The sequence below is a fragment of the Amblyomma mixtum genome, chromosome 2 (genome assembly GCF_055824585.1).
Source record: "Amblyomma mixtum isolate Tamu chromosome 2, ASM5582458v1, whole genome shotgun sequence".
In the NCBI taxonomy this organism is placed as follows: Eukaryota; Metazoa; Arthropoda; class Arachnida; order Ixodida; family Ixodidae; genus Amblyomma; species Amblyomma mixtum.
In genome coordinates this window covers 150,086,250-150,098,495 of record NC_143013.1, presented here as the reverse complement: position 1 = coordinate 150,098,495, position 12,246 = coordinate 150,086,250, and the positions used below count along the sequence as shown (strand labels likewise).

The 12,246-nt window shown below is 45.3% G+C and overlaps 1 protein-coding gene across 1 annotated transcript; it reads right to left on the bottom strand.

Moving 5' to 3' along the window:
* Window positions 1-6,134: 6,134 nt before the first annotated feature.
* Window positions 6,135-8,394, bottom strand: LOC149361249 (uncharacterized). The gene is made up of 2 exons (XM_089568034.1): window positions 8,383-8,394; window positions 6,135-6,470 (listed from the first exon to the last, which is right to left on the bottom strand). The coding sequence occupies exons 1-2, from the start codon at window positions 8,392-8,394 to the stop codon at window positions 6,135-6,137; spliced, it is 348 nt and encodes a 115-aa protein (XP_089424160.1).
* Between the last annotated feature and the right edge of the window lie 3,852 nt (window positions 8,395-12,246).

The window sequence follows — 12,246 nt, the reverse complement described above, 5'->3', positions numbered from 1 at the left end:
CTAAAGGAATATGGAAATTAGGAAGGCCATCGAAAAACGACGGGTGACTTCAAGGAAACACAGAGAAGCAAAGAAGGCGCAGCCATCTGAAGAGGAAATAGGCGAAAAATGGGAATATTATCAACAAAAGAAACAGCAACCTCAGGTCCTAGTCATGGCTAAAATAAAGCAGTCCTCTGATAAATAGATGGCTGAAGTTTGCGAGGCAAATAAAGGGGGGCCAAGAAGATTCTAAAGTTATATAAGCTGGTTGGGTGAAACAAATCAAAGAAAGCAGGAACAGATTAAAGATGCTGAGTGAAAATTTTTAGAGGGAGACGATGCTCCGAACTAAATTACGTCAGTTATAGCTGCGTCTTTTAGCAACGACTAGAGGGTAACCTCCCCAAGTGAGGGAGCAACACAAGTCAGCACAATAGAGAAAAGCTTAAAACGGACCAGTCCTAACTGAAAAAAGGCGGAAGCAAATAATCCTAAAACCACATCTGCATGGATAGACAAAATTCAAATTAAGCTGATTAATGAACTTGGACCAAGAAGCAAGGAGACGTTGATAAACTCATTGGAGACCGTCATAACAAATGAGCAAATTCCACACAGCTGGAGACAAAGTAAAATTAATTTGATTTATAAAAGGAAAGGAGATTAGATGAACATAAAACCATTCCGACCGATTACAATAACATCTGTTATATACAGGCCGGCATTGCAGGCGGTGAAATTAAAGTACAGTCATTTGTAGAAGGTAATAGGATCGTCGGAGAACTTCAGAATGGGTCCAGAATTGGTAGGCGCTTAGATGATAGCCTGTTCCTGCTTAGCCAATGCATGGATATAGCTAAGGCAGATAACCGACCTCTATAATTAGCCTTTCTAGACATTAGCGGTGCACACGACAACGAGAACAGGGAACTCCGGTGGAACATATTAAAAGATGTGGGTATCGGTTATAAGGTAAATGATTTTCTGCAGGAAATCTACCGAGATAATAAAGTAGAAATTACATGGGAAGGAATAGAAAGTACCACAACTGTAGGGGTACACAAAGGATTAAGGCAAGCTTGTCTTCTATCACCGCTGCTGTTCATGCTTTATATGATAAATATGGAAAGAAGGCTACAAAAATAATCTAGGTTGTAATCTTTCGTGCAGATTAAGCGGAAATGTAGTTGAGCAGCGGCTTCCGGGTTTAATGTATGCGGACGATATTGTACTCTTAGCATATAACCAGGAAGATTTGAAAACCTTGGGGAATTGCTGTGGAGACGAAGGAGAGGCTCTAAGTTTCCGTTTTAGCTAAACTAAGTCAGCTGTGATGATTTTCAACGATACAACTGATCAGGTACTTACAATACAAGGCCACGAAATACGCAGAGTGGCCGAATACAAATACCTCGGGATATGGCTAAACGAAAGGCAGATATACACGGAAAAGCATGAACAGTCTCTTAGGAAAAAAGGGCGAAGAGGCGCCGGCATAATGAAGCATAGGGCATTATGGGGGAACAACAGATATGAAGTACTGAGAGGTATTTGGAAAGGAATAATGGTGCCGGGGATCACTTTCGCGTATGCGGTTCTGTGCTTAAGGGCAGAAGTTCAGCCGAGATTAGACGTAAATCAGAGAGCTGTTGGAAGATTAGCACTAGGTGCCCACAGAAAAACAACGCGAGGAAATGATGACCACCCAGCACAGCATCCGTAACAGAAATGCTTTATTCCGAATATGATCCACGAAAACCGCTCTACTTCGAGCGATGTTCAACAGTAGCATCAAGATGGCGTGTAATACACGGAATGACGGTAAGCGCTTTCCACTCGCAAGGCTTTGCGCTGCACAATACAGAGTAGCGGTATGTAGGAGCGTAAGTCGTCCTTCTGTTCCGTTCCTAATTCGACCTCGGGCGCTCTTTTTACGAATTGCCGCACACCTTAACTTACGAGCAGTGAGGTCTCAGCACACTGCTTAGCAAATGTAAGCACGAAGTGAGGGTTTCGGTGGCGGAACAGCTTGTTCATGCGGCTATGTTGTACAGTTACCCTCGAATGTTTTCCAAGATCGAAACATTTCTTTCTATATTGGCTATCTAGCGCTGGAGAACGTGCTTATTGCGTTCGCCATTTCAGAAAGGGTGCATGCTTGAAGGGGCACAAACAGGGGTAGTACGTCTTTGTACAGTTCTGTTCCTTGAAGGTCGAAAACGATCGCATCCCACGCCTTTAACTCTCTCTCGCACGTCTTGCAATGCGAAACACAGCACGTATTTTCACTGCGTTTTCACATCTTCGTAGGAAAAACGCATTCCGCGGCCACCCGTGATACTATCACTGCGGCGCCGAGGTGTACACGCCGACGGCTTACAAGGCTCGTAATGGCACCGTGTTCTGAGCGCACCTGTGGCGCCAATGGTCTGACACGGAAAAACTGCGCGCGCTGTAAACGGTCTATAGAGAAAAAAGCTATCATTATCCGGTCCTGCTTCAAAATTCGTACACTCAAAAATACTCATGTATGTGTTAGCACACAAGAGAGGGAGAGAAGCAACTTTATTTGTCACCTAATCAAATGGCGAAATGTCGGGTCTACTGGGTTAATTCAGCCGCTCCAGGCGGTTGGTAGTTGTGGTCTGTCGGCGACCTCTAGCCCACCTCGTCGTCGCCCTGAAGTGAACGCCGGGGTCCGAACTGGCGAGAACAGCTTCCCATTCTCCACTAGAGGGAGATGTAATTAGACCTACTGGAGGCGGATCCTCCAAACCAGCCTAGATTATGTGATCCAAAGTTGCAGGCTCACCGCATAATTGACAGAGCGGGTTTACCAGAACGGGGAATATGTTAGAGTATGTCCACGGTTTCGGCTGCCAGCGCATCGGCAGCTACCGCCACGTGGTAGCCTGTTCTGTGCTGAGCAAATCGTCCGACGACTTCAAGAAGTCGAAGGAGATAGGGGGGGGGGGGGGGGGTATTGTCAGGAAAGGCAGAGAGGTTGGCCTGAAAAATGAACACCTGGCCTGCTATTCTGAACTCGGGAACGGGAAGAGGAGAAAAAAGAGGGTCACCATGGGGCATGATAATGATAGGAGGAGGCAGGTGAAAAAAAACAAGGCGCACTTGCCAACATTACAAACGTCAGTGAAGGGGTACGGGCCTTGATTCACGAAGTGAACGACCACAACGCATTTACTAGGTTAACTTCCACTCAGTTCAAAGCAACCAGCTGCGCGTGCTCGCCTCGCGAGCTGAAAGACCCGTGTTCGATTGATCGTGTCCCCACAAGATTTTTCGTTTAGAGGTTCTCGTGTTAGAAGGCCAACTCCACCAACGCCGACACCGCTTTTGTGCGACACGTGCCGCTTAGCGCATTCGCGTTAAAACAATAAATCATCTCTATGCTTGCGAAAAGGAGTTTCCAGACCGATAAGCGCAATATTTGTTGTTTACAAGTTCATCTTCATCATCATCATCAGCCTGACTACGCCCACTGCAGGGCAAAGGCCTCTCCCATGTCTCTCCAATTAACCCAGCGCAACTAAGGCCGTCATGGACGCCGTATTGGGAACCTAAGGATAATTTGGACCATCGCGTGTTCTTTCAGGTGCCCTTTAATTCTTTCCTTCACGTGGGCTTTCTTTCATTGCACAGTGCACGAGCCTCTAGCATTTCGCCTCAAACAAAATGCTACCGCCACGGCCGGGATCGAGCCTGAGCCGTTTGGCTCAGCAGAACATCATAACAACTGAGCCATTGTGGAGGTGGGATCTCGGAAAGGTGATTCCATGATTTCGTCTAAACGTTGAAGGATTTTGACCTATAAAGGCTTGCAGGCACTGAGAAAAGTTTTCGGAATGCCGAAATAACTAACCATCAGTTTCCTTGCTGACTAGAAGCGCAACCAGGGACTGAGGGGTGCATTGCGCAGGTCGGGCTGGGAACTACAAAGCACACAATTCACTGCAGGGCTGCAATGCTTATGCGCTGCGGAGTAATTACGCTTTGCTGCAATTTTCCTGTTCCCAAAAACTTTTGTGGGCACCTGTACGCATGAATTTCACTGGGGAAACAATATTTTACTGAAGTGGGACATTGCCTCGATTTTTTTTTTTTTTAAGAAAGGTTTCAATTTTTTGTACCAGATCACAGAAATATTGCTTCTTGCTTTGGTGTTGCTTGTGTTGCTGCCTTTCATGTTCGGGCAGGCTTCGTGCGTTTCATGCATCGGATAAGGCTGGTACAAACCTGGCAACGCCCTGATATCTATGTGGGTGCACAGAGCTGGCAGTTTCGGCAATAGGTCACTTTAAACGCAGACCACATCACTCTCGACTGCCGAAGGCGAACAGCAGTAAAGTATTACGCGATAAACGATAGTCATGAGATTAAAGCTGTAAATATACTATGCAGGTGTTTGCAGCGAGTTGTTCATCTTAAGGGTGCAAACATATATGAGCGCGCGGAAACACCGAAGCAGCACGATGAGTGCTTTCGTCATTGAAAAGAAGTTTTGCTCATAACCGATGTACCATCGGGCGTGTCAAGTTGAGTTTCTTTATGGATACTGTGCAGTCGAATACTTCGAGTAGGGTTTGTTTGTGAATTGTGTGTCGTGGAGTGTTTAAAGAAGGGCTTATTTACGAACTCTGTGGGTTCTAGTACTTCAAGCAGCGTTTGTTCCTAAATGCTGTGTAATGGCAACGAAACCTACGAATGACAGATTTTTAGGAACGTTCCACGAAGTTGAATTCATTTTTTGAAGACTGCTGTCGCTGTTTATTTATGTGTGATTAAGTGAAAGGCGGTGGGATTAGCCCTAAGTTGTGCCGCTAAAACTTGATTATAGTTAGTCGACGTAGTTTTCACCTGTAGCTTACAATATATGCCTCCTTTTGGTATGTAGAAAGTCAAAATGTTGAGTGCTTCTAGCCACTGCTTTTCACGTGCCTTGTTTCCTCTGCTTAAAATTAAATTAGTGCTTTGACCTTCCAAATTCGAATGCGTTTTATTGTGTACCTGAGTAGAGGAGGGAACTCTGCTGCATGACTGCATTGGGCTCACTCACGCAATATATGAGGCTTAGATTCAAGTGCTCCCTAGGGTTGATAACTGAAAACGAAAGGGAGGCATACCTGTACAGTGCGTACATTTAATTCCAGATTTCCTGCCCATGTTCAAGCGCTGGTCCTGTTATGTTTTCATATTATTTAGAGAGCACTGCATGGCGAATAATTTGTTTTAATTCGCTTGGTCTCTAGTGATTTTATCATTTTAAGTTTTATGATAGCACCACCACCTTTCATAACTGCTTTATACTCGAATCTTTTCCCAGTAAGCATTCCCTTCTCGTATTCCACAGAATCCAACTTAGACCTTCCCTATATCAGTAATTGTTCTTGCGTTTTCTCTATCGGGAGAAGGAATTTAGGGTATCTAGCAACGACTGGTTATTGGGGAACGTATTTATGTCTGAGTTGAATTTCTCGTGTACTGTGGACATGCCGAAGGTCTTGACGCATTTTTCTAGTAGTAACCTTTAGAAAACCGTTCCGCGCATAGTAAGTTTCTAGAGTGCACTGGTCGTTTACTACTGTTCGCCATTTTCGGCCATGTGCATTACTTCGCGTGAAATCACAGCATGTAGACAGCGCGACAGAAAACACGCAGGGACACGTGCAAAGACCGCCTTGAATAGGCCCGAACTCATGTTCCTTGTTCAACACTCATAGTAGCAGATTACCAACCAGCCCGGTCAAAAAATCTTATCACTAAGCATCGCGCCTTTTTCCCGCTGCTTACTTGTTTAAAACGGATGGTAAAATTTGCTACTGAAGTGTCACAGCGTGCCTGACACAATAAGGCACCGCAGTGTTTCCGTCAAGTGAAGAAAGCTGCCGCGATCGGCCGGAGCAGACAATCTGCACGTTTCTTTATTTTTCATTCTCGCGTGCTGACAGGGTATTCTAATGCTGTCGGGGATCTTGGACGGTACGTAGTGGTTCACACTTTGCCTTCGAATGGCTTGGAAAGGAAAGCGATACGTTTTCCTGCATTTTAAACTCTTTTTTCGATTGCGGTCCTTACTCCGAGAAACTAAGATTTCTGTAGCACTTCTCTGCAGAACGGCCTGACTCTAGTGAGCTTTAGAAAGCATGTACGGGCCAGTTTATACGCTTCTTGTATCCGTAGCCTCCGTGTCCTGGACCGCCGTATCCCCCTCCTAGGCCGGAGTGGGCAAGGATGGCCCCGCCTCCATGGAGCTTGTTCACGTGGTGCACAGATCTGACCAGGAATGCCGGCCCTGCCACAACTTTGGTGAAAGCCGGACCTCCATGAAGAAGCGCTACGCTGCTCCCGACGCCAACACCGCTGACGCCGTAGCCCACGCCGTATCCACCCCCATAGCCGAGTCCGTAGCCTCCAGTGAGGCCGCCGGCAAGTGCAGCGGCAAGCGCTGAGCAGAAGACGAGAGCGAATACCTGCGCCCAGCGTCACGTAGCGATGCATAAAAGAGCAAAGTCACCTTTCCATTCAATTATCATGAATAACCTCGCAACTATTCTATCATGAAATATGCGCTTCGAGATATTTTCTGCCTTATTCTTTTGATTACGAAGGTTTTAGTTCTGAAAAGCATTACAAACGGTAGAACCCATGGCTGCTATTGTTGGAAAAGAAACAGCCACTCCAGCGCGCACGAAGCACTTCATTCACAAATTCTCCTACGTACGTTTGCACAATGTCGCACTGGAAGGTGATAATAACGGTTGTTACTATGGTGCCGTATTACACACATCCACCAACACGGTACAATGTCCGACGAGTGGGAAAGTGAAGACGTGCGTTCGTTCACGCTTACGCAAGCAAGCAGCAAAAGTAAAGTAAGTTTGATTCGCCATAAAAAAAATTGGGTACCATCAGGTTACCATAAATATTGCTGCGTTCATTGTCACCGCCATAGCATGACTGAAAGCATGGCCGTATTCAAAAGTCTGATGCTAATATGAGCAAACGCAGTGAATAATCAACGATAATTTCATACCAGTGTCGAAGGGTGTGTCATGTGACTTTTGTAGTTCACGCTGGCGCCTGATGGCAACCGCAGCAAAATTAAAAAAGCGCTGGTAATTTTCGAAAGCACAGGTTTTGTAGCATAAAAATGGGTTTAAAACATTGTTATTATCACCGTCATCAGCAAAACAACGCCCTCTGCCGGGAATAGGCTTCTCTAATATCTCTCCAATTAACCCTACCTTATGCCATGTGCGGCCACTTTATCTCTGCAAACTTTCTAACCTCATCAGACTCTTTTAACCACAGGCGCAAAGTACTACTCTTTTCTGATCTTGGAATAAATTATTTGACTGCTGACAACCATCGGTTATCGCGTCTTCAAACTACTTGCCCTGCATATGGGAATTTTTTCTTCTTGATTTCGTCTAGAATATTATTATTAACATTTCTTTCCTCAACTACACTGCTCTATTACTGTCACTTAACGTTATACGTATGATTTTCTTTCCTTTAGCTCACTGCGCTGTCATCATGTCAAGTCGATTCCTTTTTCATGTCTTTGAAATTTCTTGTCCATGGATTAGTACCTTGAATATTCAACTCTTTTATAGTTCTCTCTTAAGGACTGCAGCCGTCGCGGTGGATCAGTGGTTATGGTGCTCGACTGCTGACCCGAAAGACGCGGGTTCGATCCTGGCTGCGGCGGCCGAATTTCGATGGAGGCGAAATTCTAGAGGCCCGTGTACTGTGCGATGTCAGTGCCCGAAAAAGAACCCCACGTTATCGAAATTTCCAGAGCCCTCCAATACGGCGCCTCTCATAGCCTTAGTCGCTTTGGGACGTTAAACCCTATAAAACCAAAACCAATCTTAAGGACTACAGCCAAATTGATAGTGATCCCCTGCGTCAATTCATGCGTAAGCCGCCTGCACCAATTCAGATGCGAATTTTATCTTCAGGAAAATTATATCGCTTCGTATTTTCAGCACTACGTAAGGGCGCCCCCACGTTGTCTGACATAAATTCCTTCTGCTGACAGCACGACTTTTTTCTCATTTCTAACAGCTCACATGAAACGGCAGAGTGTACGGCGATCCCACGTTTAATTTTCTTAACCGATCTGACGTATCCCTCATTCCAAAATTCATTTTAGTACCTCCATCATCCACTTCTCTCTCCCCTTTTTTTAGTTTCTCGTGTCTTCAGTATATCCCGTCTATCGAAGTGACTCACTAAGCACAACAGCCGCTACAAACAATTCTCTCCAAGATGATACGAAGAAATGGTTTTCCGCCTCGGCACTGTGCGTAAAAGTTTCACATACATATACGTCTTGAACACCATCTTCAGATAGACCAATGCATCTCCTATACTTACCAATGAGTTCATATTCGCTACTGACTTGGAAACTGCGGGGCTACTGCAGAGAGCCTGTGACCACTTAAAACTTGAGGGTCCATCGCCCACTTATATACCGGCCACCCGCGCTGGGAAGCGTCCAGATGTAAACTAAATCCAAACTCTGATGTGTGGCCCACGTACCAGGATGGCACGACAAAAAAAAAACAAGCCTTTGCTACTTCCGCGTAAAAGTATGCCGTGTATCAGATTAATGAGCTAGAAAAAGGTAGATCTTTAGCGCGGGCCAGCTGCGTAGAATGCTCAAACGCAGTGCGACAGATGCCTATATAGGCGGTGTCTACCGATCACGTTCCGTGAAACCTTACGGAAGACACGCGCGAGATCGCGCACACGATAGTGCAGGTCGGTCGCAGGAACCGCCGGCGGCGCCAAGCGCTGCGAAGCGGGTGTGCTGATATTGTCTTGTATTCGTGACGATACATAGGCTGCGAGGCAAAGCGTAGTGAAGTTCACGAAAGCCACTCCTTCACGGAGAGAATTCGTGCCCAGAATAACTTGTCAGAGACGATAGCCACACGGGTTGTTCTCGCTGCAGGTCGGTAATGACCGAGAATGGCACCAGCGCTCGATTCGCTGTTCGAAAGAAGCATACATAGACACTAGCAATTCTCAACATAGCAAAATTACGCGCACCTGTCTTCGATTCTTCACGGGCCATCAAACTGCATCTACCACGCATACGTAGTATACATCGCCTCGCGAGCCCAAAGCAATAAAGCACCACCCAAAATAATAGGACTGCGCAAGCACAGAAAGTAAACAACACTGACGAGGCACCCAACGCATCAAATTTTCGCCGCATCACTCAACTCAGAAAGATCCATTCACCTCTGGCCGAGAACTAAATATACTCGGCAAACAAATGAAAGGACAAAGTTTGTATTATTTTGGTCAATTAGCCGGCACAGTTAATGTTTTGAATGAGCAAACAGCACAATTTCTTCGCTTCCTCGGCGTAGCTAGATGCTGCCGCTTACTAGCGACGATTTAGGCGAGTCCAGTTCATTGATCTGTCAGATCATGTGTTAAAGTAAAAAAAATATATACTTTAAAAGCGGAAGCTACCAAATACTTATTGAGTGTATTTCTCGGAACACCGCACACGCATATTCATGCTCAAGGATAGAATGACGCACACTGAAAAGCATTACAAGGGTTTACTGACCTTTCGAATGGAGACCAGTCCTCCTCCTAATCATGAATGATTATTAAACGCGAATTTTAAGAGGCTATGGAAAGGATGTTCAACAATACTCCTGGCTTAGGACAAAAAAAATGGAGTACTAGGAAAAAAAAAGAGGAATACAAGACACACAAAAATAAAGAAGAAAAAGACTATAAAGCTTGAGCACCTAATCAGTGTGAAAAGTATACAGCTCGAGAATTTCTTCATGGGCACGGCATGTGGTCGGTTATGCATCCCGCGTTGCTGCGAACCTCTTCAAGGCAAGAAGAGCTCTGATCCAGACCCTTCCTATGGTTAGCACTTCAGCGGGTGCTGCGCATGCCCCAATACACGGCTTAAAACGAAACTTATGTGAGCTGCAAATTTCTGGCAAAGGGTATACTTACATACACGAATATGTAGCTACAATCTAGAGACAAGTCCGCTGTCAGCACTTTGCGTTTGGAACGCACACAAAATCGCACATGCACACATTACCACATCCGCGACTTTCTCGGTAACAGTTCATTTGAGAACCATGTCGTTCCTCTTTTCTTTCCCCGCTTGGCATGCCTCTGTTGAGGATGAACAAAAGGAGTATGTGGGTAAAGATAGTGCCTTTTGGCCTCGTTGAAATGTGTGTGTGCGTGTTTATTATTCCTTGTTGTTTATTGGGTTTTAACGTCCCAAAGCAACTCAGGCTATGAGGGACGCCGTAGTGAAGGGCTCCGGAAATTTCGACCACCTGGGGTTCTTTAACGTGCACTGAAATCGCACAGCACACGAGCTTCTAGAATTTCGCCTTCATCGAAATTCGGCCGCCGCGGCCGGGATCGAACCCGCGTCTTTCGGGTCAGCAGCCGACCGCCGTAACCACTGAGCCACCGCAGCGGGGCATGTGCGTGCGTGCGTACGTGCGCGCGTTTACCAGGTGTTCTAGCTATCAAATCAAATCAAACCAATTTTTATTCAAACATCCTGAGATGCTTAGGGGCACGGACAAAAAGCCAAAGGTGGCTTGACGAGGTCCGTGCCCCTTACAAGGCATAGAGTGGAATACGCGGAATGTTTAATATACAGGCAGTGAATTTGCAGAAAACGTAAAAAACGCAGCTGCCCACTAGGCAGAAAGGCGCACAACATAGGCGCACAGAACATAGAAAGGCGCACAGCTAAATGTAACCAACCTTTTAAAAAAGACGAAGTACGCTTGTCCAGTGAAACCAACTGAGGGTTGTTCACAGCTGCGTGGCCTAGTCTTGAGTATTTTTTCACTCTTCAAAATTAATGAACTAGTTAGGCTCAATCAGCTGAATTTTTAATTAATGAGTTTACGAAAAACGTATCAATGGCTAATGTTGGCAAATAGCTTTTCACGGTCCCTTTAAAGGTAATTTTATAAAATGGCAACCATGAAGTTATCTCTGTTGAAATCTTGGAGGCGTTATTCATCCCAAAATCGCGACAAGATAGTGCGGCACCTCAACTGTACTTTACAATTACAGAGGTAAAAGAGCTTTCGCTCCTGGCCGGATAATCTCCTGCTCGTTGGTTTCTAAGAATACCACCCTTAGCGAAAAAGTGAACGTGCTAAAAATGCACTTTAAAAATATTGTAGTAATTTCATATATATTTCGCATTTTTTGTGCCTATGCTTAAACTGCAATACGAATACATTCTAAGTACACTAGGAATAATATTTATAAGGTTCTTAGCAGTGAAGAAGGTGAACAGCGCATTTTTGCCCGTTTAGCACATTTATAATGCATTAAAAATATACAGAAATATACCTTAAATACATTACTTTACAGTAGAAATCGACTAAAAATATACATTTAATACATAAAAAATATATTCACTTGGGCTCAAAAAAGGTCTACTGGTCGGCTTCACAGAATGCGACGGGTTCATGCTTGAACTGCAGAACAAATTATAGGCGCGTACTTATCATGAATCACTAGGTGCATGACATGGCCACGTGACGGATCAGGAACGGAAAGATACCTACACACACCAAATCATGACGTAAGTGAGGCAGGAAGTGCTCCGAAATATATACCCACAAAGAGCGACCTACTATCCTGTCCGGTGAGGCGTTTTTTGCGCAAAGACTGTGGGCCCCCATATTATTGCAGAAGTGCTCTACTCGTCGCGTTCGAATCTGGGGGCGATCTAGAACCGAATTGCTAGTTGAAACTGGCAACAGGCACAGGTCAGGAGTCGAACTCTCAACCAAGAGATTCACGGGGGTCTAGAGAGCCGGTCGGCCTTGCCAGTCAGAATCCTTTTCACTGGCAGGTTTGGGCCCGGAAGTACCCAAGGCTCTTTTGCCGGTATAATGCTATCACGTTCTCCGCGCGTAGTGCAAATAAGTGGGGATTACCTTCCTGCTACAAGTTACCACAAACGAAAGGACGACAGGAAAGGGAGCCATGTTGATAACGTGGCTCCAGAAAGACGCAAATAGAACTTGAAGAACACATCACGAGCTAGTTGTATTTCCATCACACGAAAACAGCGCAAACTACACAAAGGACGCAGAAAGGGGAGACGAGACACAGGCACTGACTAACAACTGATATTTTATTGCTCTGGCACATCGGTAAATACACACAAGGCATCAAAAACAACAAGAAGCATAAGACATGAAACAG